Source organism: Manis javanica, chromosome X (assembly GCF_040802235.1).
Source record: "Manis javanica isolate MJ-LG chromosome X, MJ_LKY, whole genome shotgun sequence".
NCBI classification, from domain to species: domain Eukaryota; kingdom Metazoa; phylum Chordata; class Mammalia; order Pholidota; family Manidae; genus Manis; species Manis javanica.
The window spans coordinates 40,661,311-40,688,819 of NC_133174.1; the positions used below are offsets into that span (position 1 = coordinate 40,661,311).

A 27,509-nucleotide genomic window follows, 5' to 3' on the forward strand; every position below is an offset into this window, starting at 1 on the left:
TCTTGGAGCTTAAACACATGACCCTGTTAGGCTGGAGAAAGGAAAAACAAGGACATGCAAACAAAACAGAGAGATGCCATAGGGGGAGAACAGACCAGACCCCAAAGTCCGTGCCATATATGGAAAGGGGACAGCTCTCCCTGAATACCATCCTGATGTGCCAACTAAGACCTGGATGTCAGCCTCCTCCCTCTTGGAAAGAAAATAGTTTCTAGTTGACTATTATGTCACCTTTAGCCAATCATACCTCTCAACACCCCTTAGGATAGCTTGCCCACTCCTCCCCCTCCTAATCCCTTATAAGCACCCCACCTCCCTAACTGGGTGTGACATCTCTGGCCTCTGACAATAAGGCCACAGAACCTCACCTGGGGGTATTTAAATAAATTACCTGGTCCTTTGTTGCCTCTCTTTGCCTGCTTATTCCGGCTAGAATTTGTCTTACATATGGTGCCGAAGCCCGGGAGGAGTGTGAGCGCGGGGCACAACCAGCCACCGGTGGCCCCGCCCCCTCCTTCCCTGACCCGGGACCTCAGCCTGCTCTCCACCGCGTGGACTATTTTCCGGTGAGTCCCTCAGTTTCCCTGGTCTGCTTCCCTTCCTAACTCCCTTTCACCTGGTCCATCTGAAATCGTAGCTACATCCAGGTCCGGGCATTCAGCCCATCCGTTGTGAGTATCCGGGATACTCACCCCTCCCTGGCCCTGCGGTGGGGGAGATGTCCCTCACCCAGGCTCCCAGGCCGTCTCCCCTGACTTGGTGCGCTTGGGACGCTGGGCGCGCTCCTCTCAGCAGGATTTTTTTTGGGAAGTGAACACAGACATGGGAAACCAGCCCATGAAAGCAGAGGCTCAGACCCCGCTGTGGTGTCTCATTTCTAATCTGGCTATTCTGTTTGTCCCGGGAAGTCTGCAAATGGAAGTTAGTCTTCCTTTGCTCTGAGGCTGGGCCTCAGTATTCCTTGGACAACCAATCTCGCTGGCCCCCCGAGGGAACTTTTGATTTTAGCCTCCTCACTGACTTAACTAATTATTGCCACCGGAGCGGAAAGTAGAATGAAATCCCATATGTGCAGGCTTTTTGGACTTTGCACTCCCGTCAAGACCTTTATGTTAAGTGTTCTATAACTCAAGTTCTCCTGGCCTGATCTCCAGTTAAAGATTGTCAGCCTCTTACTCTGCTCAGTCCTTCCTTTTCAGATCCATCAGAAAACCTCAGTCGCCCACCTCCCTCAGCTCGCAATCCCCTCCCCGTCTCTCCACCACCATCTCTAAGTCCTTTGTCTTCCCACGTGTCGCCTCCATCTTAAAGTCCTGCATTCTCAACCATGCCGTTGTCCTACTCTCCTCTTCCGGTGGCTGCACTGTAGGACCCCAACCTCCCTGAGAAATAAGTTAGCCTAAGAGTAGCCATCTTGAAGCCCAAAAAGCCATTCTGATATATGACTCAGAGGGAACAACTGAAACCAGGTAACTCCTCTGGAAAAACAAGTTAATCAATCATGACTGCTGGCAGCGCTAACCTTTCGGTTAGTTAAACATAAAAGCTGACCCTACCTTGCTACACCCCCAGGACGTGGCACCAACTCAGAAATCGTAGGTTTGAAAAATTACTGCCTTTGTAGTATTGTTATCTTGCTATGTAGTATTGTTATCTTGTTACTACAACATAATCTGTAACCATGGTAAATCTCTAGGGCTAAATGCCTCAGAAAATCCTATATAACCACTTAGTTGTAAGTACTCAGGGTCCTCGTTGAGACCTGCTGCGACAGGCTGACTTGGACCCCAACTAGTTGGCTTCCGAATAAATTCCTCTTGCTTGTTGCATCAAGAAACGTCTTTGGTGAGTGATTTGGGGCGGCGCCTTCCTCAGGGGAATCCAACATTTGGGGGCTCGTCCGGGATCATGCGTTCACCCCGCTTCACTCCCGAAGTCGCTCTTGGAGGAAGAGGTAAGATTAGTGGCGCCTTGAGTTGTCTGTGTTCTGTCTTCTGTTTTTCAGTGAGACCGGTCAGAATTCTGAAAAGGGGTACCCACTGTCTGGCAGCTGTCCCGATCCCGTAAAGGGGTCGAGACTGCGGTCGGTAGACGTACTAGGAGCACCGCAGGCTGCAACCCTGGGGGACGCCTCGGGGAGGTTGGGAGGCCAGGGACGCCTGGTAGCCTCCCGTCTGTTTTTCTGGCAAGGTGAATCTGATGAGATAGGGTTGATTTTCAGGTGCCAGGAATATCAACCCTCTGATTCCTTTCGGTTTCTGTTTGAAAATCTGAGAAAAAACAAAAAGCGGCCGCTGTGTGTCTAATCTGTGTGTGTCTCTGTTTTTTGTGTCTTTCATGTGCCTAATAATTGTTATACTGACAATGGGACAGACTCAGACAACCCCCTAAGTGTGTAAATGAATATATCTTTCTACCTCCGGATGGTATTAATGAAATTGATTTAAAGACAAGCGCTTGTGAAAATTGAGTGTTCTAAAACTTCCAGAAAACCTGATAAAAAAGTGTTAAGCATTAATGCTAATTTGAGTTTGCCTGAGGCGGGCATGTCCTGGTAGTTGTCGGCTGCCTGAGTTTACCTAGAGTCATTTGAGTCATGTTATCTGCTAAATCTTTTAAGAATAGAATGCTTAGAAGCTTGGCTTTGTCTAGTGTTCAGTGGGGGTCTTGTGAGTAGGCTAGCATAGTTGTTGCAGGTAAGTGAACTGGATAAGTGTGGCAAGTGAACACCTTTTTAATTGTGTGTTGCAGTGTGTATGCCTACCTGCAGCCTGAGAATCTTTGTAGTAACTTAAAGCCTTAGAGTTTTGTTAAGTTGAGAAGATGTGCTCTGTGTTTGCTGGGAGATTGTGCTGTGAAGCTCATGGTTGCAGAAATTGTAGAATGTGTTTTGTGATAAAAGAAAGTAACTTTGTTCTAAAGTACAGCTATTTATTTAAAGAGAGACAAAGAGAGAAAACAGCGTGGTGCCTTTTGTTGTAGAAGATCCGCTCAGCCTGTTGCTTTGGGGAAAGGGTTAGGGAGATAAACCCAGTCAAGCCGCAGGCAAGCCCAGGCATAATTCTCACCGGCTTATGTGCTTGGGACCATGGGGCAAATGAAGAATAAATTACTATATTCTTACAGATATAGTCGTGCCTAGTGAAATTAAAGCAAGTGAGTCTTGATATCAAGTGCACAGCAAAATTAAAATCTCATTTCCAGTTAAACAGTTTTCTTTAACTGTTAGTCTGCTCTTAATGTTGAAAGATCACAGCAGTTTCTCATGCTTAAAGTCTCAGTGAGTTGCCATGAAATCGTAATGTTAAAGAGACTAAAAGCTAAAGTTTGTTAACAACTGTATAACCTTTATTTGCCTTTGAAATATTTTGTTATTAAAAATGATTGCATGGCCTGAAAAATTGAATTCCTAAGCAGAATAGTAACAAAGCTTTTTTCAGCTGATTAAATGCACTTAGTTAACAAACCAAAATTTATTAAACTGTAGAATCTGGACAAGATTATGTTTCTCCCAGAAAAACAGGTTTCACTGTAAAGGTTTAGATAGACGAACGTGTGACCACTTTTGAGAAAAGTTGTAATAGATTTTTTGAGAACCACCAGGTCTTCTTGTTTAATTTATATGCTGTATGTTTTTAAAAAAAACATGGGGGACTCTCCATATTTTTTAATGCAAATAATCTTAGAGCTTTTAATAGAATTTGCATAGCAGCTTATATCTACTATTAAAGAGTAAAACATTCTTGAAGCTTTCAGGGAAGACCTGTAAACTTAAGCACTTTCTCTGCTTTTTTGTATCTGGTCTTAGACACTTATGCTGAGTTATGTTCTTATTAACTTTTAAGTTGAATTTGACTATAGCCATATTCATTCTTTGTATGTATCTCTAACAAGTCTTTTGTATGCCTGGTGATATTATACTCTGCCTTGAGTTTAGACAGTTCTTTCAGCTAAATATGAATTCTTATTGTAGCTTTTTTCCCCTCCTGAAGATGAAAGCAGAAGAATCTACCATCTGCTACCATTCTCTCAAGAATGCTTAGTAACCTAGAATTAGTTTGACTTTCTGTATGTTGTCTTTAAAAATTGACAGCAGCAATCTCCCCTGCTGCCCCACTTTTTAAGATATCTTGTTTACTGTGCTGAGTATATAGACAATAAATGTGTAATGATAGTTCTAAAAAAATTAAATGCAAAAAGGTGCTTTTACCTCTAGTTAACTCTGATATTTTCCAGAGGGCCCCTGGAACATGTCAGAAGAATTTTTTCTCACTAGAGAAAATATTTGACTAATTTGGCTTATTTATCTGATATATATATATTTATTTACCAGGAAAGCACTGTCAAAGAGAATGATGCTAAACTTTGTTACTAAATGTTTTGTATTACAGAAATATCAGAATTTCCTTATGTCAACTGTTTTACAGTAAGCTCTCATCAGATCTTTAACCATTGTCATTTGTAAGTCTTTTGTCATTTATAGTATTATCCCTAAACTGGTAAAGAACTAGATTTCAGCAGAACAGGTATTAGTTACATAAGATTACATAAACTAAAGAAAATGATTTTGTGTCTTTTTGTTTCAAATGTTGCTGGTAAAATGTTTTAACCTTGTTCTCTTAAACTGACAACAGTTTAGTAAATGACTATCTTTATGAGCAGAATTGAAACATCCTTCTCTCTACTTGATCCCTCCAGAGTTTAAAAACTTTCAGTGACTGTTTTTGTATTCCATGGCAGTATGTTTATTTGCACGAGTTCAATAAGAATCTGCTTTCCTTGTGAGAAGACTACTTAAGAACACTGGTTATACTACCAGGGCTTTGACTGGAATGTCGTACCTGAGAGACATGTGCATAGACTCAGATGTGAACAACTTTAAAGAACTAAGATTGACTTTATAAAGCCAACAAAGCCCCTTGGAAGAACTGGCCTAGTACCTTGCTTACAGAGTTCCCAGCAGCCTTACCAGGTGAGTAAAGAAGGTCACTTCCTGGCAGGTGCAGAGACCTCGAGAAGAGAAGAATTCATCCAAATCTACAGGTACTGCAGGTAAAGCCTGATGGCAAGTCTGGCTTGGCTGTCTGGCCTCAAGAGGCCTTTAAAAGTTCAATCTGAAATTCCTTACAAAAAGTTCCAGCAAAGCATATTTAAAAGAGCCTGTGTAATCAATTGCTCTTCTTGCTGCACCTGTGCAAATAATCAAGCCAGCTGTTAATTATTTTCTTAACCTAGTTACTTCTAGTAAAAATGAGAGTGATTTTAGAGAGAAGTATCGTTTCAATAATGTAGCCTCCTTCCAGAATAAAAAATCCAACTCCAGATGTTGCTACATAACCTAATAACACAATTTGTTTTATCTTGCCTAGAAGCCACAAAACTGCAAATAGTAATAAAAATGAAACCCAGAATAGAAGCGCCAGCCTTCTGAAGCCCTCTCAACTGACCAGTGATGGAGACCTAGCTGCACCCTTTACTGCGCCCCCTTCTCAGCACGAAGCAGCCAGAGCGGTCATCGCCCCTTTTCCTAGCAGCAGCTAGAGTCTCTATCTGTAGAAGAAAGAATGAGACCATACCCATAGCCTTCCCTGGTAAAAACAGGTATTTAATCCCTCCTCCCAAGAGATGGTGGGCTTGTAACACTGGAGTGACCCCATGTGTCTCTACTTCTGCCTTCAACTCCTCCCGTGATTTCTGTATCATGGTCCAGTTAGTACCCAGACTAATGTATCATGATGACTTATCATTCGTGGCAGAATTAGAACCTAAACTAAAGTATAAAAGAGAGCCAGTCTCACTCACTCTAGCTGTATTACTAAGAGTAGGAGTCGCAGCCGGAGTAGGACCAGGGGCAGCTGCAATTATACAAGGAAACCAACATTACGAAGGACTAAGAATAGCTATCGATGAAGATTTGAGAACTATAGAACAGTCTATTTCTAAACTTGAAAAGTCCCTAACCTCTCTCTCTGAAGTAGTGCTGCAAAATAGACGAGGGTTAGATTTACTATTTCTAAAAGAAAGTAGATTGTGTGCAGCTCAAAAAGAAGAATGTTGCTTCTATGCAGACCATACTGGAGTAGTAAGAGACTCAATGTCTAAACTGAGAGAAAGATTAGATCAGCGAAAGCGAGAACGAGAAGCTAACCAGAGCCTGTTTGAATCCTGGTTCTCTAGATCCCCATGGCTTACAACTCTAATATCCACCTTGACAGGACCCCTGCTTATTTTTATATTGCTCCTCACCTTAGGTCCCTGCATTTTAAATCGAGTAATAACCTTTATTAGAGAAAGAGTAAGTGCTGTGCAGGTGCTAATGCTGAGACAACAGTATCATACCCTCACACATCAAGAAGAAACCAACATTCCATGATTAGAATGTTCAGAAAAAGAAGTGGGGAATGTAGGACCCCAACCTCCCTGAGAAATAAGTTAGCCTAAGAGTAGCCATCTTGAAGCCCAAAAAGCCATTCTGATATATGACTCAGAGGGAACAACTGAAACCAGGTAACTCCTCTGGAAAAACAAGTTAATCAATCATGACTACTGGCAGCGCTAACCTTTCGGTTAGTTAAACATAAAAGCTGACCCTACCTTGCTACACCCCCAGGACGTGGCACCAACTCAGAAATCGTAGGTTTGAAAAATTACTGCCTTTGTAGTATTGTTATCTTGCTATGTAGTATTGTTATCTTGTTACTACAACATAATCTGTAACCATGGTAAATCTCTAGGGCTAAATGCCTCAGAAAATCCTATATAACCACTTAGTTGTAAGTACTCAGGGTCCTCGTTGAGACCTGCTGCAACAGGCTGACTTGGACCCCAACTAGTTGGCTTCCGAATAAATTCCTCTTGCTTGTTGCATCAAGAAACGTCTTTGGTGAGTGATTTGGGGCGGCGCCTTCCTCAGGGGAATCCAACAGCACCACCCCCTCCCCCTCTCCTTCCACCTTCACCTCCCTCTTCCCCCACCAGAACACTCCCCTCCCACCCTCTAGTTCCAGAAGCCACAGACAAGAAGCTGAGAAGAGAGATGGCAATTAGATATCAGTAACTTAAGTCTTTGTATTGGTTTGTCTATCTGTGTATATGTTTTTATGAAAAAAGTGTTGCTGACCGTAGTCATTGTATCTCAGTTTGTACGTTTGTGTGTCTAAGTGTATAAATGAAAAATATTTTATTTAAAAACAAGCGCTTGTGAAGATTGAGCATTCTGGAACTTCCAGAGAATCTAGTAAAAAATGTTAAACATTAATGCAAATTTGAGTTTAGCTGAGGCGGGCATGTCCTTGTTGTTATCAGCTGCCTAAGTTTACCTAAGGTCATTTAAGTCAATGTTATCTGCTAAATCTTTTAAGAATAAAATGCTTAAAAGCTTAGCTTTGTCTAACATTCAGTAAAAGCTTTGTAAGTAATCTAGCATAGTTGCTAAAAATAAGTAAACAAGCCTAGCAAATAAATATCTTAATAATAATACTGTATTAATGTATGCAAACAGCCTGAGAATTTTTGTAGTAACCAAAATTCTTAAAGTTTGCTAAATTATATAGACATATTTTGTGCCTAATAAGAAATTGTGCTATAAAGCACATTTCCAAAAATGATAATATACGTTCATAAATGTATCAATCTGAAGAATCCTAGTGTAACAGTTTACAGTAGCCTATTTTTCAGTGTTCACTGAAGGTTACAGTAATAGTTTTAAGTTCTGATCAAAACTACTTAAAGTAGTAAGGAAAACATTTCTGCATACTAAAAAATGTCTTTTGATAAAAGAAAGTTGTAAAAAGTTTGTAGAAGAATTTAATATGGTCATGCTATATAAAATTAAAGCAAATGAGTCTCAGTATCAAGTACACAGCAAAATTAGAATTTTGTTTTCAGTTAAAAAGACAAAGTTTTCTTAACTGTTAGCTCTTAATATTGAAAAATTGCAGAAAGTTCTTCTAATTGTTTTATCAAAGCAGTTTCTTATGCTTAAAGTCTCAGTGAGTTGTCAGTCTTTAAGAAAATGAGATCTTAATATTAAGAAGACTAAAAGCTAAACTTTGATAACAACTGTGTAACCTTTATTTGCCTTTGAAGTACTTTGTTGTCATTCTAGTTAATTAGATAAGTGTTGCTTCATAGCAACCTATAGTCCTATTTAAGCAAGTGCCTTAAAACTTTTAACAACTTCCCAAAATCAAATTCAAAAAAGTGCTTTTACCTCTAGTTAACTCTGATATTTTCCAGAGGGCCCCTGGAACATGTCAGAAAAACTTTTTCTCATTGGAGAAAATATTTGGCTAATTTAGCTTATTTATCTGATATATAATTATCTACTTAATTACCTAGGAAGCACTGTCAAAAAGAATAATGCTAAACTTTGTTACTGAATGTTTTGTATTACAGAAATATCAGAATTTCCTTATGTCAACTGTCTTACAGTAAGCTCTCATCAGATCTTTAACCATTGTCATTTGTAAGTCTTTTATTATTTACAGTCACTGTTTTATTACTCTTAAGCTAGTAAAGAACTAGATTTCAGCAGAACAGGTATTAGTTACATAAGATTAAGAAGCTAAAGAAGATGATTTTGTTTCAGATGTTGCTGATAAAGTGTTTTAAGCTTTTTCTCTTAAGCTGACAACAGTTTCATGAATGACAATACCTTTATAAGCAGAATTGAAATTTTATCTTTCTCTCTACCTGATCCCTCCAGAATTTAAAAACTCTCAGTGACTATTTTTATATTTAATGGCAGTATGTTTATTTGCATAAGTTCAATAAGAACCTGCTTTCCTTGTAAGAGAACCAATTAAAAACACTGGTTATGCTACCAAGGCTTTGACTGGAACGTCATACCTGAGAGACACGTGTGTAAACTCAGATATGAACAGACAGCTTTAAGGAACTAAGATTGGCTTTATGAAGCCAACAAAGCCCCTTAAAAAAACTGGCCTGGTACCTTGCTTACAGAGTTCCCAGCAGCCTTACCAGGTGGGTAAAGAAGGTCACTTCCTGGCAGGTGCAGGAACCTCAAGAAGAGAAGAATTCACCCAAATCTACAGGTACTGCAGGCACAACCTGATGGCAAGTCTGGCTTGGCTTTCTAGCCTCAAGAAGCCCTTAAAAGTTCAATCTGAAATTCCTTACAAAAAGTTCCAGCAAAGCATATTTAAAAGAGCCCATGTAATCAATTGCTCTTCTTGCTGCACTTATGCAAATAATCAAGCCAACTGTTAATTATTTTCTTAATCTAACTACTTCTAATAAAAATAAGGGTGATTTTAGAGAAAAGTATTGTTTCAATAATGCAGTCTTATCTATACTAAATCCTAATACTAGTCATTGAGATGTAAACTCAATCCAGAATTCTAGTTCCCTATAATGGCCTGGCTAATGCCCCTACTGGGCCCCTTAATAACAGTTTGTAGTTTACTATTAGTTGCCCCTTGTGTCCTCAGGTTCCTCCAACAGCAGCTAACCCAGATGACTCGAGTCACCACCAACCAGATATTACTTCACCGTTACGCACCTCTTCCCACTGAATCCCCACCTTCAGCCTAATACCAGCCTCAAACCCCCATGACTCCCCTTGTCAGCCAGAAGTAGCCAGATTGAGTCATCACCCATTATGACCAAAAGGCTGGAATGTTAGGCTGGAGAAAAGAAAAACAAGGACATGCAAACAGAACAGAGAGATATCATAGGGGGAGAACAGACCAGACCCCAAAGTCCATGCTGTATATGGAAAGGGGAAAGCTCTCCCTGAATTCCATCCTGATGTGCCAACTAAGACCTGGATGTCAGCCTCCTCCCTCTTGGAAAGAAAAAAGTTTCTAGTTGACTATTATGTCACCTTCAGCCAATCATACCTCTCAACACCCCTTAGGATAGCTTGCCCACTCCTCCCCCTCCTAATCCCTTATAAGCACCTCACCTCCCTAACTGGGCGTGACTTCTCTGGCCTCTGACAATAAGGCCACAGAACCTCACCCGGGGGTATTTAAATAAATTACCTGGCCCTTTGTTGCCTCTCTTTGCCTGGTTATTCCAGCTAGAATTTATCTTACAGACCCGACCTCACAGAGTCTCAGGATCTACATGTAAGATAAATTCTAACTGAAATAAGCAGGTGACGAGAGGCAACAAAGGGTCAGGCATTTATTTGAGCACAATTCTCAGGTGATATTCTCCAGTCTGGTTATCACAGGCTGGGGAAGTCACACTCAGCAGGGCAGGCAGCAAGTTTTTAAAGAAGGTAGGGGGAGGCAGAGCTTAGATTTACAGCGGCGCGAGGATTGGCTAGCCTAAGGCACATTTTTCAGGTTGGGAGGGGGCAGCAGCCGGGGACTTTGGTGCCTCATCAGTGTCCCACGTGCTCACCCCTCCCCCCAGTGCCTCCAACCTTACACTACACACATTTCCCCATTTATTCTTCTATCCACACATTCACCATGTATGTGTAGAGTTCCCAGGCAGTAGGGATACTTAGGGGTATAAGAACTTGATGAGAGGAAGGAAGGAAGATGGTATGACAGCCAAGTACAGTCAGGGAGCATGTGTGGAGAAGCTGGGAAGAACTGGCCTGGAGGAGGCTGGAAAAGCTGCTGCCAAGAAGTCACCTCAGAACTAAGCTGTGAGCAGTAAGCAGGGATTTTTCCAATTAGACAAAGAAAGTCTGGACTCTCTTGGCAAAGGAAGGAGATGCACGGTGGCCCCCAGCCTCAGCTCCCACAGCCCAAGGGTTCTCCAGAGCAGGGGAGGTAGGCAAGGTGGGCAGTAGCTGGAGTGGAGGACAAGCTGCACAGTAGAAGGAGTGTGCCAGGCTTGTGTTGAGCAGGTTGACCACTGGCAGTGTGGAGGGGGCATCTCAGAGGAGGATCAAGATCAGAAGCACAGGTTAGGACTGGTCTTCGACTGATCTCAGTACCTCAAGAAGTAGACAAAGATGATCTTTCTGCTTTTAGAGGACTGGTGTTCAACAAATTTTCCCTTCGTTGCAACCCAATGACAATTTTTAAATATTGCAGTCTCCAGGAATCTGAGTCATTTGTTAGGATTTCTGCAAAAGTATTTGGCCCAAGTCATTTGTGAATCAAGTTGGTGTTCTTCTTTAAAGAGTTCTTCCCCCAGAAGAGGCTGGTAACTACCCAGAGTTCTGCCTGTTGGTTTAGGGGTCTCATCTGGTCAGTGACCCACTGTCTCTGGCTTCCTAGTACTGCCAAATGGAGACTGTCTTCCTGTCCTTTCTGCTGCCCCAGGACCTGGGTGACAGTGGGGCTGCAGATGGAGCAGGCCAGGTTGGCATCTCTAGTTTCTGCTTTTCCTCATAACCTGACTGACTTCTTGGTAATGAGGTGGAGCTCAAGTTACTTAAAAGTGACTTTGTTTTCTGCACTTGTTTAATCAATCTCAAAGGTGATGGCAGGTGTAGGGGAGGAAGGAACAGCAATACCGAGGGTCAGGGGCTGACAGGCACTCACAAGCTCCCTCATGGCCTTTGATTCAGGTTTAGGTACCATGCCTGTCACTTGTTGGTGTTCTTTGCGGCCATTGATGTGTCTGAATTAACTTTGAAATGTTGTAACTTCATCCGTAGAGAAAAATAAAAGTCTGGAAGCAAAGAGAACAGTTTAGGAAATTAAAATCATAATCCAAGTGAGGTGGCTGAAGACTTGAATTAAGGCAGGAAGAGTGGGGAGGTGGAGACATATGCACCCCTTGCAAGCTTCTTGTGACCTTGAAATGAGGTAGGCTAGAGAAAACCAGCCAGCATGGTGCCTGGCCTACAGTAGGTGTCAGGTAAGTGCTAGGTTCCTGCCCTTCCTCCCCCTGGGATGGGTTCTGTCAGAACACAGGCCCTATGCACTTTCAAGGACCTTAGCATCCCTTCAGTGAAGTGTAAGAGCAGGGAGTACCAGAGATGGTCTGACATCTGCCATAATCCCCCCCTTCCAGTCTAGGGCACCTTCCACTCTCAAAGTATGGCTTACAATGCACGAGGGGATGTTCAAGGGTGAGGGTATGGATCCCAGAGACATTTCTTTAGCATTGTGTACTCAGTGTCCACTTCATGCAGGCCACCATGACTTGTTCCAGAAGCACTCTGGCAAAAAGAACAATCCTGTCCTCAGGGAGCTGGCGGTCCAGTAGATCTGTCCTCCTGATTACAGTCTGATGGGGTTAGTGCCTCGTGCTTCTGTGGCCCTGTCTGAGGAGATGATGGGTGAGAAGTTCATGGGAAGAGCCTGGTCTTGTCTAGGGGAGCTGCAGAACTAAGTCACCAAAGTCAGCCCCTGCTCACTTGGAGATCCTAACTCCTGGAAGCCAGGTGTCTCTGCAAGGAGGAGAGTCCCCATAAAGTGGTCGCTTCCTTCTCCCATAGTTCAGCAGATTGCCCAGGCTGGAAGGGGAGGACAGGAAGCTTCTGACACTGCTATACCCAGAGTTTATAACCCAGCATGGCTTGGAGGAGACCCGCCACCTCTGCCAGTAAGTTCTCCATTGTCACTGGCTCTGGGCCCTCCAAACCATGCAACAAGAGAGCACAGCCACCACAGCCCGGCAGGCCGGTACTTGGGGCCCCTGCCTCACTCTCACTAGTGAGATTGGGGCAGTGTGGCAACACAAGCTGCTTCATCCTGGGTCTCTCTCCTGGGTTCTTCCCTACTCTGCTCCCCACAACCAAAGGGAAGGTTCCCCCCACCCCCACATTTATTCCCTGACCTACTGTCCAACAGAAAAGGCTGAGGTAACATTTTCTCTGAGGGGAAGGCTGAGGTAATATTTGGTCTGACTCCCATTCCAGGGGCTCTTTTCTTGGCCTGCAGACAAGACAGGCCCTCTCCACACCAGCAGCTCAGCAACAGTCACCCTGAGCTCTACTCCTTCACCCCCAGGTCAGGCTCATCTTGTCACAGGGCTCAGGTCTGTACCTGTACCTGCCTTCCAGGGCTCTGCCCTCTGGCTCTCAGAATCACAGGGAGGGAACAGCTCAGTTTCTCTGTATATGAGGCCTGGTGTCAGGGTAGCTCAGGGCCAGGCTAAGACAGGGACACTAATGTTTCAGTAAAGAGTGGGAGTGAATCACTTTCCTGTGCAAATATTTTCCTGTTTTTCCCATTTTTCCCTCTGGCCACAGAAGGATTACTGGGCCCCCGGGCATAACCCTCCTTAAGGTTTCTTATTCAGCTGCCAAGAGAATATTCATGCTCCAAGTGAGTTGTTTTATACTGCCAATCTGCATTATACCCCATCTTCAGCTCTGAGTATCATTATTTCTAATGAATGCTACTTTGATATTTGAAAATGATTTTTTCTGGTTGTGTTCATTGAAATTTCTTTTTTGCTAGTAAGATGAACGTTTTCCCACAGCTTTTCATTGCCTTTACACTTTATCTTTGGGGTATCTACTGACATTGTCTTTTTTTTTTTGCTTCTATTAGATCAGCTTTTAATGAGTCCCTCTTTTGTGTCATGAAGGAACTGTGTGGTGCCAGTACAGCATAGAGGTGGAGTGACCAGAGGCCTTCCTCTTCAGGCGACATTCTTCATGGGAGAGTAGGATCATTTAAATACTGTATAATAAGATAGGGATTTGCATCAGGCATGGGGAAGGAGAGCACTTTTCCCTCAAAGAAAATACCAGAGCTGAGCACTGAACAAATAAGAACCAACCAATAGAAGAAAACATGGAGGAATTCAGACAGAAAGGATAGTAGGAATAAAGGCCCAGAGGCACAAAGAGCAGGAGGTGGTGAAGAGCCCACCAGCAGCTCTTATAGGGTGGAGGCAGGAGAGCAGGAGCACTTCAAAGAGCTGGCAGCTGGGGCTAAGAGGAGTCAGAATATGAATGACCTTGAACTCTACCTGAAGGAGTTTAGACCATGTTTTGGAAATGAGGAAGAGCTAGTGAAATGGCTTTTAGTAGGAGAATGCTGTGAGACTGTCTTCAGATTTGATTCCCCAGGCAGCAGTGTTGGGAGTGAATAGGAGAGGGATCCAAAATAGAAGTGTGCAACTGTGTCCTAGGGTTGCTGTGAGAAAGACCCAAACTGGGTGGCTTCTCAACAGACATGTATTGTCTCTGGTCTGGAGGACAGAAATCCAAAGTCCAGGCGGTAGTAGGGTAGGCTCCTTCTGCAGGCTGTGAGGGCAAATCTGTTTCTGCCTCTTGCCCAGCTCCTGGTGGCTTGCTAGCCATGTGGGTTCCTTGGTCTGTGGAGGCATCAACCTGATTTCTAGATTTATCTTCACATGGTGTTCTCCCTGTGTGCATGTCTGTGTATCAAAATCTCCCCTTTTATAAAGATACCCTTTTATAAGGACATCATGTGTGACTAGGGCCACGCTAACGCCCTCAGTTACACTTTATTACTTCTCTAAAGACCCTATCTCCAAAAAAGTCCACAGTCTGAGGTACTGAGGGTTAGGACTTAGACATATGAATTTTGCAGGGACACACCTCAGTCCATAAAGGAGACCTAAAAAAATGGAGTTAGACCACATTCAACCATGGGAAGAATCAATATCAATAAGCGTTGAATCTCACCAAATTAATTTTAAATTCAAGGCAATTTCAGGCAATATCTTTAAAAAGGTTCCTGAGGAACTTCACAAACAGACTTTAAAGTTTGTTTGGAAGTATAATAGCCTACGGCAGTCTTAAAAAAACTATGGGATGAGAGAAATTGCCCACAAGATTTCAAGATTTATTGTAAACATGTAGTAGCCAAGGCAGTGTGCTATTGTTGAAAGGAGATACAAACATCCCAAACAAAGAAGAGTGCCCAGAAACAGGAGTGTCTAGACCTATTTGACTTATGGCAGAGGAGGACAGCAGATAACTGTGGAAAGGATGGCTATTTTAATAACAGCTGGGACAATCAGGTATCCATATGAAGGGGAAATATGACCAGATTCCTACTTCATATTTCACAAATTAGAGTGGAAGTTGCAAGGGAAAATACCGTTATAAACTTTGGATAGAAAAACATTCCTTAACCTAGATACAAACGCACAAACTATATAGGAAAGAACCATTTGATTCTTCTACACTCAATTTAAAAATGTTAAACAAACATATCATTAAAAAATGAATAATACAACCTATGGAGTGTTAAAACTTCATTGAAACCAAGCAAGGAGTAATTTCCAGGAAATATGTGGAGAGGAATAAAAAACACATACACTAACATCATTTACATTAAGTTTAAATTTAAAACTGGAAATAGTCTAAGTTTGGGGATTCACACACAATTATTAAGTGTTAAAAACAAAAACAAAAAACAAAGGAATGCAGAAAAACAGCACTGTGTGAGGTGAGTCTGTTCCTTGGAATGGGCTCCCCGCAGGCAGACATCCAGGGAGATGTGTGGTAGACTCCTTCAGTGGAGTCAGCCCCTTGGGAACCCCAGCCCTGGCAGCCCCAGGGTCCTCAGATATTTTGCCATGGGCCTTCCAGGAGGGCCCAGGGACCCACAATGCCAGGCTTTGCTCCTTCCAGTCTTCCCCCATCCTATCCCCACCTAGCCTGCAAGAACCACTTGCCTCTGTTTCAGGGGACTGGCGTGAGCAGGTCAGAAAGCATGGATCAGCAGGGTGGTGGAGTAATGAACTTAACACCCTTCAGTTTGCAAGGATCACTCGGTTGATTTTGCACTTCCCTTTCACACAACACTCAAAGCGGTGATCACACATATCTGAAGATCACCCACATCATGGATCAATACATCTCATACCAGTCATGATGAATGGTTTGGGTCCAGACTGTCCCAATCAGCCTGTCATCTTTCCCATGGGGAAGGGGATGCAGTGGAAACAGTTCCAGAGGAGTGACAAATCCATGGTGGAGCAGGAGTGCAGCCAGATGAGCAGGAGCAAGCCTTGGAGCACATGTCTGTGGTCTGGTGTCAGGGACCTCTGGGACAAGCTTGTCACAGGAGCTCTGTGTCTGTCCCTTATATAGCCCAGTCATCCATCCAAGAGTCGGAGATAAGAGGGGACAGTCCACATGTGGTATAATGTGGTTTGGGTGTTCACCAGCACCCCTTTTAGGTGGGGTATGTTTACAGAAGCAGTTAATGTGAAAGCAGGCAAGCCTGATATAAGCAACTCCATATTGGATGCTCACATCAGGGACCCTCTGCACACCCAGACTGCCTGGTGGGCAGCTCTCCTGATCCAGGCTTTGCCAGGAACTGCAGGACTTTGGCCAAATCCTTGAGCCGACTCCCTCATTTTGAAGTAATTGACACTGGCAAAAGAATGAAACTGGACTCCTATCTCACACCATACACAAAAATCAACTCAAAATGGATTAAAGACTTAAACCTGAAACTGTAAAACTGTTCAAAGAAAATAGAGAACTCCCCTGACATTGGTGTTGGCAATGATTTCTTAGGTTTGACACCAAAAGTACAGGAAACAAATACAAAAGTAGACAAGCAGAACTACATAAAACTAAACAGCTTCTGAACAACAAAGGAAATAATCAACAGAGTGAAAAGGCAACTTACGGAATGGGAGAAAATATTTGCAAACCACCTGTGCAAGAAGCGGTTAATATCCAAAATATATAAGGATTTCCTACAACTCAGTAGCAAAAAACCCCAAATAACCTGATATAAAAATAAGCAAAGGACTTGACTAGCCATTTCTCCAAGGATAGACAAATGGCCAACAGGCACATGAAAAGATGCTCAATATCGCTAATCATCAGGGAAATGCAAATCAAAACCATAGCGAGTTATCACCTCACACCTGTCAGGATGACTATTATCAAAAAACCCCAAAAGATAAGTGTTGGTGAGAATGTAGAGAAATTGGAACCCTTGTACACTGTTGGTGGGAGAGTAGAATGATGCAGCCACTATGAAAAACAGTATGGCAGTTCCTCAAATAATTAAAAATAGAGCTACCATATGATACAGCAATACCACTTCTGGGCATTTATCCAAAAGAATTGAAATCAGGATCAGGAAAAGATATCTGCACTCCCACATTCCCTGCAGCGTTGTTCACAATAGTCAAGTTATGGAAACCTAAGCATCTATCAACAGATGACTGGATAAGTAAAATGTGGTATATACACACAATGGAATATTATTCAGCCTATGAAAAGAAGAAAATCCTGCCATTTGTGACAACATGGGTGAACTGGAGGGCATTATGCGAAGTGAAATAAGTCAGACAGAGAAAGACAGACACTGTATGGTCAAATTTACATGTGGAATCTAAAAAAAAAAAGGTCGAACTCATAGAAGCAGAGATTAGAATGGTGGTTGCCAGGGGCCAAGGGGAGGGCAAGTGGGGAATTGTTGCATAATGGTTACAAAGGTTGAGTTTATGCAAAGGGACTAAGTTTTAGAGATGTTCTGTATAAAGTACCAATATACAGGGAACTGTATATACTATGAATCATTAACAGTAGAGTATTGTACACTTTCAAATGTACTGAGGATAAATCTCCTGTTATTACTAAAAGTGAAAAAAAAACACAGAAAAGAACACAAGACAATTTTTGGAGGTGACGGCTATGTTAAGTATCTTGCTTGTAGTGATGGTAACATGATTGAATGCATATGTCCAAATCCATCAATATGTGTACATTAAATATGTGTAATTTGTTTGTATACCAATTATACCCCCAATAAAGCTTGAATAAAAAGAAAACGCGGGTAATTATACGAGACTTCATGAGATCTTAAAGGGCAGGTTTTGTATCTGCTGCCTACTTGGTGGAGGGCGCTTAGTAAGCTCTCAACACTCTCTTGGTTATTAACTAGGGGATGAGGACTAACACGGTCCCGCAGACCTCTGCAGTCCCCAAGTCACACCCCTGTAGCCAAAGGCTTAAGTGCCCAAACGGCACCTCCCTGGCTGGGTAGCCAGGCGCGACCCCGCGCTGTCTCTGCAGCTCAGGAGACACCAAGGAGAGGTCCAAAGGCTCCAAGGGCGGGGAATTATGGAGGGCAGGGCGAGACCCTGAAAGGGGAGCTGCAGAACAGAAACAGCTGGATGAGATGTTGATGGGGACCGGAGAGGCTGGGAAAGAAAGACTGCGGAGGGGACGAGAGAGGGGGAGATGCTGGAGGGGCGACAAGGCGCCCAGGGCGAGAGCAGATCCTGGGCAGGGATTCTTGGCCATTCCAAACCAGACCCCTTGAGGCCCAACAGCCAGCAGTGACTTGGCAGAATGGAAGCGCCTGACTGCCCCGATGAAATGGGGAACGCAGCAATCCTGCGAGCAGGCTCCTTGCCTATCATGTAACCTATCCCCACCCCTGAGCAAACTAAGGCGTCATTGGTTCAGCCTTTTGATCTTTCCGGAACCCTCCAGCTGGATCTGCAGTTGGCAAAGTGCAAGGTCATCCCCAAAGCCAAACCCATACCTTCTTAGGGACCAATGCCAGGGTGATTGGACTGGAGAGCCTGATGGGGGCCTCAGGTGCTGCAAGAGGAGCATTTACTGCGATCAGAGGCATATCTAACCTTGTCTCCACACACTTGATATCAGGAAAGGCTGAGTGGTGGAGCCTCATGGGTATTTGCCAGCCCCCATTGTGAGTGGTTTCTAAATTCCATTCTCTGCTAAGAGATACAGGGCTCTTTGGAGAAACAGCTAATTCTAGAGCTGGAGCAGAGAAAGTACAAGATAACCTTAGAACATCTTGTGCCAGAAAGTGAGGCAGTGCTCAGAAATGATGGGGACATAGCAGAAAGATTCAGTTAAAAAAATATGGGCAATTTGAGCACCAGAATAAATAATAACAGGACTTCCAGTTCTGGCCAAGATGGAGTAGCCCCATTTGTCTTACAGCTGAAAACTCCTGTACCTAACACAATGAACAAAGGAACATAGGAAGACTCTGAAAGTTGGAAATAAGACAGACTTCCTCGGGACTTCAGGACTTAAGGAACAACACAGCCGTGAATTTCCTCAGCTTCCTTATTGCAGCCAATAAATCCTGGACAAGGGGCTCCACAAACCTCCAATCTGGAAGTGCCAACAGTCACAGAGCAACAACCAAAAAAAAAAAAAAAAAGCTAGAAGGAAAGCCTGCTCCCCTTAGCTAAAGCTTTCAGAAAACGGGTGGCCTAACAGCAGCAGATCTTTTAGATAATACCAGCCCTACTCAAGCCAAAGTGCATCCCCCGCCCCAACCTTTTCTCAGGGGAGCATGGAGCTGATATTCCACCCCACCACTCAGCAGGAGAAGGTGAACTGAGTCCCAGCACCCATCCACCATCAGCAGACTAGACAAGGCAGTAAGAGACAGGTCTAATCAAGATTCCACATTCCTGTTACCTCTGGTGCCAGCAAGGTACAGCAGGCATGCAAGCTTCTTATACCCCCACACAGAGATAAAGAGATGGTGCCAATCTGTGTCCTAATTTTCCTGGGAAAGTGTCAGCAGACCCAGGGGATGATGAGTTTCCATCCCGGCCACCTACTTGAGGTGGTGTGACTAAGAGCTCCACCTTTGCTGGGCTGGCCTAGGAAAGGCCCAGAGGGAAGCTGAGGGTACACACCCTTCCAACCTCTTCCTGCCATGCTTCAACAGAGGGACTAGTGACTTTTTTAAAAAGTTAAAAAAATAAAGTTAAATCTTACAATACTCCCCCACCCCTGAAAAGATTATCATAATATAATATCCACAGTGCTCTGTATACAATTACAAAAGTAACGTCATACCAAGAACCAGTAAAATCCACAAGTAGAGAAGAGACAATCGACAGACAACAGCACTGAGAAAAATCGTAAGTTGGAATTACCTGTCAAGGAATTTAAAACGGCCATCATCAAATTGCTTCAGTGAGTAATCACAGATTCAGTCTGTCACCATTAAGTATGATGTTTGCTAAAGTATTCTTGTAGATGCTCTTTATCAACTTGAGGTAATGCCCATCTATTCCTGATTTGAGGAGACTTTCAGTGTTGGATTTTGTCAAATGCTTTTACTGTGTAAATTGATATGATCACATTGTTAGGCAGGAAAATAGATATGAGAGGGGTGGAAAAAGAAAAAGGCCATAAAGTCCACTAAAAACGACCCAAAATAATCAATTAAGCCTCAAAAAGCCAAGACCAACTTGACCTGGAATGTTTGAATATTTCCCAGGTAAAGGAAGGTACCTCAGCATTGTCCGTGTCTTTATTGTGTTAATCATGCAGACCCAGCTTACTTTCTTTACCTATTATGCTGTCTTTTTCTCCTTCTGGCCCTAATTAAGTAGTTTGTAACCTAGGCAACTAATTTAGCATTCAGGCCCAGCCTTAAACAACACACTAAAAGGCAGGAAGGATTCCATCTTAAAGATTGTATTTTAATACCCAGGAAGTAAAAATTGTAAGACAATAGCTCAGCCCACCTTAGGGGCTGGGCAGGCAGCCTATTTGATCAGCTCCCAGACCAAGACACTGGAATCCCAGGGAGAAATCAAAGCAGGAAATTCCTTGTGTTAAGGTCATTCTAAGTATTCAAAGACCACTTAACAAGTCTGCACCCCCAACCCTTAGTCACATTCCTAAAGACTCCTTAAAAGGGGAACCCCCAACTTTTCTGGGCACTCCTCTCTCTGAGGTCTAAGTGTGTAAACTTTTAATTTTAAACTTTCTCTCTCCACACCTTTCAGGGTGCCTCTCCTTGCTGAAGTGGCCATACTCTTTCTCTCTTTAAGTAACTTTAAATAAAACTTTTACTCTGCTTCACTACTGTGTCTCTGCTCTTCAATTTTTTGTCACAGCACGGACAAGGACCGAGAAAAATACACAGTGGTCCCGCAACAACATGATTTGTCTTCTTTAGCCTGTTGATATGACGGAACAAATTGATTGGTTTTCAAATGTTGAATGAGACTTGTGTACTTAGAATAAATCCCACTTGGTCTTGGTGTATATTTCTTTTTATACATTGCTGAACTTGGTTTGCTAATATTTTGTTGAGGTTTTTGTGTCTATGTTCTTGAGGGATAGTGGTCTGTAATTTTCTAGTTTTTGTGCTGTCTTTGTTTTGCTTTGGTGTCAAGGTAATAGTAGCTTCATAAGATGAGTTTGGGAAGTGCTCCGTCCTTTTCTATTTTTGGAACAGATTGTGTAAAATTAGTATCTCTAAGGCTGGAGGCACTGGAGGGAGGGGTGAGCACGTCAGACGAGCTCAGCCCTCATCAAGTAAGTAAAGGGGGCAGCAAAGCCTGTAGAGGAATGCAGGGAACAGGGCTGAGCCACCCAGTTTTCATAGAAACTACGTGAGGCTAACATTCCTGGACCCTGCCCTAAGTTATATACCTAGAAGTAAACGACCCCCCTGGGGTCGAAACTCGTGATAAGTCACATAGGAATGCTTGTGAAAAGGTCAGGCACCTGGTGTGTCCCTGTTCCAATTTTATTGGCCAAAGTATAGAATGTGTTTCAAATTCATTGGTTGGGGTAATGTGCAGGCTCTGGTGCAATGACTGTAGAAATCCCATATAAACCATACCTGAAGTTGCTTGGGGGTCGGCAGCTCGGACTCGGCCTGCATGTCGGGGGAGGTGCTGTCAACCCCAGCTTGCTGGCTGAATAAAGACTTTGCTTGGATTTTCATCTCCGTGTCCATGTGTCTGACCCTAACATTTGGGGGCTCGTCCGGGATCCGTGCGGCTTCCCTGAGAACAAAGGACGGCTGGAGGCAAGGTCTAATTGTCTGGACAGGGCGGTGTAATTCGAGGGTCACCCCCTCGTGTCTGCATAAATCCATTATAAAGTGGGAGTCGCCATCCCGTGTATGGTCTCGGGTTAGTGACCCCGAGTGAGAAAGTCCGGGTTGGTAGTCCCGGCCCCCGGGTTAGTGACCCTGGGTGAAGTCCAGGTGACTAATCCTGGCCCTAGGGTCCGAGTGACTCGGCCTTAGGAAAGCAAGTCCGATCAGCAGGAACCTGGCGCCCGAGGAGGAAGGGATCGAGCTCGTCACCCTGCGGCAGTACGAGTGGACGCCTTTCGGGAGAATCACGAGAGTTTTTGAGGATCCTAAAAGTGGTGAGTGTGGTGAGCACCAGAGTGAAAGAAGGACCAGTCCGAACGAGTGCGATCAGATGTGGTGTGTGTGCTTAGTGTTATCATTGATTGTTTTATTGTGTTTTGGTTTTGGTTTATATTTCTTTCTGCGCTTTTTATTTTAAGTCTCCCTGTTCTAAGCTTCCCTGTTCTTTCCGTTCCTCCTCTCTGCCACTAAATCATTCCCCGCGGGCACGGGTCGGGCAATTAAGAGCCATTAGGGTGCCCGCCGCTAGAAGACTCCTGTGACAGGATAAGGGGGTCACAGCCGTGAATCCCAGATAAATTCGCATACCCCGCAGAAGAAAAACTGCAACAACAGGCACCCGTTCACAAGCACATACACCAGTCATCTTGTTAGAGTGGCATCTCTACCTTTTAGCCTTGTCTTCCTCGTATTTTTCACTATGGGCCAGACTCAGGCTACTCCTAAAGGTCTGATCCTTCCCACTTTCCGAAGGTTAGGAAACAGGCCCTGAATATGGGTTTTAACATCGAGAAAGGTAGGCTCGATGCTTTTTGCTCGGCCGAGTGGCCTTCCTTTGGAGTAGGCTGGCCGACCCAGGGGTCTCTTTCCATGGACCTTATTGACAAGGTCAAAGCTGTTATCTCCCGGCCAAACCCTGAGGGCCACCCTGACCAACTTCCCTATATCCTTGTTTGGGAAAATTTGGCTAAGAATCCCCCTTCCTGGCTGAGGCCCTTTTTGGTGGAGAAACCTCACACCGACCCACCAAGAGCCTCCGTCCTAGTTACCCAGGAAGATTTATAGTCCCCTAATCACAGGGCCAAAAACCCGACTGTGCCGCCTGTCCTCCCTGACAGTTCTCTTTACCCCCTTCTGCCGATTGAGCAGCCACCCTCGTATGCGGAGGAGAGGGGTGAAGCTGCCGGGAGGATAGAAAATGAGGCTGGGGAACCCAGCAGGAACCAGGCGGCCGCAGCTTCCCCAGACTCTTCAGCAGAGGAAGGCAGGAGGCCTGAAAGAGCTTCCCCACACTTCCCCGCCCTGGCCCCACGCTGGGCACCAGGTAGAGCAGGAGGAATGCAGTTAAGGCCTCGGGGGGCCAGGGAACAAGAAGGGGAGGCTCCCTCCTCCACCTCAGAAGGAGCAGTGCCGGTTCTGCCTGTGTGTGCCATCGGTACAGGCATCACTCAACAATATCAATACTGGCCCTTTTCATCTAGTGACCTCTATAATTGGAGGACTCAGAACCCTCCCTTCTCAGAGGACCCCAAGTGTCTTATAGGTCTGGTGGAGTCCATTATGTTTACCCATCGTCCCACATGGGACAACTGCCAGCAATTGCTCTGCACTCTCTTCCCGACGGAAGAGCGAGAGCGTATCCTCAATGAGGCCAGGAGAAATGTCCTTGGAGAGAATGGAAAACCCACTACCCTCCAGCCCATCATCGACGAGGCGTTCCCACTTACGAGCCCGGATTGGGACTTCGGGACTGCAGAAGGTAGGGAGCGTCACCGGGTCTACCGCCAGACTCTGATGACCGGTCTCCGGGCGGCCGCCAGACGGCCCACTAACCTGGCTAAGGTAAAAGCTATTGTTCAGGGGGAAATGGAAAGCCCAGCTGTGTATCTGGAAAGGCTGTTTGATGCTTACAGGCAGTATACCCCCATAAACCCTGAAGCAGAGGAACATAGATCAGCTGTAGTCCTCTCATTCATCAACCAGGCAGCCCCGGATATCCAGAGGAAACTCCACAAGCGGGAGGACCTGGGGGAGATCTCTATTAGGGAACTGCTGCAGCAGGCGGAGAAGGTCTTCAATGCTAGGGAAACTCTGGAGGATAGAGAGGAAAGGCTGAGGAAAGAAATGGGTAATGCAGGAGAAAAATAGGAAGGAAGACAGAGAATTTCAGAAGAGGGAGAACAAGAAGCAGAGGGAGGAGATGGCCAGGATATTCCTGGCCGGGGTGAAGGAGGGCCCTAGGCCGCCTCGAGGAACAGGACCCCGCCAATCCCGACTAGGACGAGATCAATGCACCCTGTGTAAGAGATATGGACATTGGAAGAGGGAGTGCCCCCAATGGAGGGAACAAGGAGGAGGGAACCCCGTTAAAACCCTGCATCTAGGAGAGGAGGATTGATGGGGACGGGGCTCGGCACCCCTCCCCGAGTCCTGGGTAACCCTGTGCATGGAGGGGACACCCATTGGGTTCATGGTAGATACTGGGGCACAATATTCAGTTCTCAACCATGCCCATGGTCCCCTGAACCCAGGACACACAAGTATAGTCCAGGGAGCAACAGGGTCCAAGAAATGTGCTGGACCACTAGCAGAAAAGTGGACCTAGGAAGGAATCAGGTCTCTCACTCATTTCTGGTCATACCTGAGAGCCCCACACCGTTGTTAGGTAGAGACTTACTAACCAAGGTTGGGGAGCGCATTCATTTTGAACGCGAAGGGATAAAAATCTTGGACAAAGAAGGTCAGCCCCTACAACCAGCGCATGTGTTAACTCTGTCCCTGGCCGATGAACATCGTCTGTTACAGGCGGATCAACAAAAGGGGAGCCAGGGAGAAATGGACTCTTGGTTGCAGAGGTTCCTTTCCACATGGGCTGAGACCGGAGGAATTGGTCTCGCTAAACATCTATCCCCGGTCGTTGTTCAACTCAAAGCCACGGCTCTACCCATCCGGCTCTGGCAATATCCAATGCCGGAAGAGGCTAGGAAAGGGATAGCACCCCATATCCATAGACTGTTGGAGACAGGAATCCTTAAAACCTGCCAATCTGCATGGAATATGCCCCAGCTTCCAGTGAGGAAGCCTGGCAGTAGAGATCACAGACCGGTGCAGGACTTGCGAAAGGTCAATGAGAGGGTAGAAGACATCCATCCTACAGTGCCCAACCCTTACACCCTACTCAGCCACCTGCCACCTACGCATGTGTGGTATACTATTCTGGACCTGAAAGACGCCTTCTTTAATATCCCACTCTCTGAAGTTAGTCAGCCTTTGTTTGCCTTTGAGTGGCAAGAGCCGGGGGAGGGGGGAGAAAAGGGCAGCTTACCTGGACTAGACTACCACAGGGCTTCAAGAACTCTCCCACCTTATTCAATGAAGCCCTAAGCTAGGACCTGGAGCCCTTTCGCAGGAGCCACCCCCGTGTGACACTGCTGCAGTATGTGGATGACCTGTTGCTGGCCACGGAAACCCATGAGGAGTGTGAAGAAGCCACGGGAACTTGCTGGCTGAACTGGGCGAACTGGCATATCGAGCCAGCACCAAGAAAGCCCACATCTGTCAGAGGTCAGTGGTCTACTTGGGGTACAAAATATCTAATGGGGCCAGGTGGCTAACACAGGCCATGAAACAAACTATCCTGACTATCCCTGTCCCTTCCTCACCCCGGGGAGTGAGGGAATTTCTTGGCTCAGCCGGGTTTTGCAGGCTCTGGATTCCAGGGTACGCAGAAATAGCCTGACCGCTATATGAGGCGACCAAAGAAGGGCCGGGCTGGCAATGGACTCAGGAACAACAAGAGGCTTTTGACAGACTAAAAGAAGCTCTCCTCCGGGCCCCCGCCCTATCTCTGCCAGACCCAGAAAAACCCTTTATCCTGTTTATAGATGAAAAGAAGGGAGTGGCTAAAGGAGTCCTGGCTCAGCAGCTGGGCCCGTGGAAAAGACCTGTGGCCTATTTGTCCAAGCAGCTAGACCCAGTGGCCTCCGGGTGGCCACCTTGTCTGCGTATCCTAGCAGCTATCGCTCTACTGGTAAAGGAGGCAGACAAGCGGACTTTTGGCCAGAACCTGAGAGTAACAGCCCCACATGCCGTAGAGGGGATCCTCAGGCATCCTCCAGGAAAATGGATGACGAATGCAAGACTCACCCACTACCAAGGGCTCTTACTAGATTCTCCATGAATCGCCTTCTCTTACCCGGTAACCCTAAATCCTGCCACCCTTCTGCCGGACCCAGATCTGTTGACCCCCACCCACGACTGTAGAGACATCCTTTCCAAAATTATCCACGTGCAAGCAGTCCTGAAAGACACACCGTTACCAAACTGTGAGCTAAATTGGTATACGGATGGGAGCAGCTTTGTGCAGGAGAGGGTCAGGAGAGCAGCAGCAGCAGTAGTAACCCATGAAGGGGAAGTTGTCTGGAGCGCAGCTCTGCCCCCTGGCACCTCAGCACAGAAGGCGAAACTTATTGCTCTTGCTGAGGTCCTGGAAAGAGTAGAAGGCAAGCGGGCCAACATTTATACAGATAGCAGATATGCCTTTGGCACTGTCCATGTCCACGGTGCCATCTAACGAGAAAGAAGATTCTGTTCCATGGAAGGGAAGGGACTGAGGAATCTGCAAGAAGTCCAAAGACTACTACCTACTGTCGAAAAACCCAAAGCGGTAGCAGTTATACATATACTGGGCCACCAATCAAGGAAGACACCTGAGGCCATCAGCAATAGTCATGCTGATGCAGAAGCTAAGAGGGCAGCCCTCTTGGACTCCCTTGTACTTGCAGCCCTCAAAATACCCATACCTGAACTGCCCGCCTTGCCACCCAAACCTGAGTATTCCCCCCAGGATCTTGAGTGGATTAGGAAACAAGTATCAGGAGAAGTGTCTGAAGAGGGAAACTGGAGTAGAGACCAAGAAGGTAGGTTGATCCTGCCAGAAGCATTAGGACAGTACATGCTTGCTAATCTGCATAAGTCCACCCATCTAGGCTGGAAAAAGCTGCTCAGCCTTTTTCAGTCTGCGCAGTTGGTGTTTCCCCACCAAAATGAGGCAGCTCGTCAGATCACAAAAGAATGCGGTAGCTGTGCAATGCTAAGACCAGCCCCAAGAGGGCTGCACCCGGCAGGTACCGGGAAAGGGGAAGGGCTCCAGGGAGGAACTGGGAAATAGACTTCACCGAAGTAAAACCAGGAAAGTATGGATATAAGTATTTGCTGGTTATGGTCTGGGTGGGTGGAGGCTTTTCCAACCAAGCATGAGACTAGCCAGGTAGTAGCAAAAAGATTAATTGAGGAAATCATCCCCAGGTATTGGGTCCCTGAAGCTATAGGTTCTGATAATGGCCCGGCTTTCATAAGCAAATTCCTGCAAGGATTAGCCTGAGCTTTGGGAATAGATTGGATGTTACACTGTGCTTATAACCCACAAAGCTCTGGGCAGGTAGAAAGAATGAATCAGACCCTAAAGGAGACCCTTTCTAAATTGATATTGGAGACTGGCGGGGACTGGGTGACCCTCCTTCCCTTAGCCATCTTCCGCGCTTGGAACTCCCCCTATGTACATGGTTTAACTCCATTTGAGATAATGTACGGGGCTCCTCCACCCATAATTCGGTGAGTGCAGCTTCCCAGTGCAGAGAACCTGGCCCCTGACTATCTGAATGTGTTGCAGGCTCTTGCCAAAGTGCAGCAGGAAATCTGGCCCCTGATCAGAGCATATTACGAGGGTGGGAAAATTCCTAGCCGGAACATGGCATAGTCCCAGGGGATACGGTA

The 27,509-nt window shown here is 45.2% G+C and overlaps 1 protein-coding gene across 3 annotated transcripts in view; it reads left to right on the top strand.

Moving 5' to 3' along the window:
- The first annotated feature begins 572 nt into the window (after positions 1-572).
- LOC140847430 (uncharacterized) overlaps positions 573-27,509 on the top strand; it is a 37,657-nt gene continuing 10,720 nt past the window's right edge. Inside the window, exon 1 of one of the 3 annotated variants that reach the window (XR_012127421.1) lies at positions 573-26,860. Coding sequence is in view for 1 of the 3 variants with exons in the window: in XM_073227734.1 (XP_073083835.1) it covers positions 23,073-23,882 (810 nt within the window). In the remaining 2 variants the exon portion in view is untranslated. The remainder of the gene's footprint in view (positions 26,861-27,509) is intronic. The other 2 variants (XR_012127422.1, XM_073227734.1) reach the window with 2 other exon arrangements.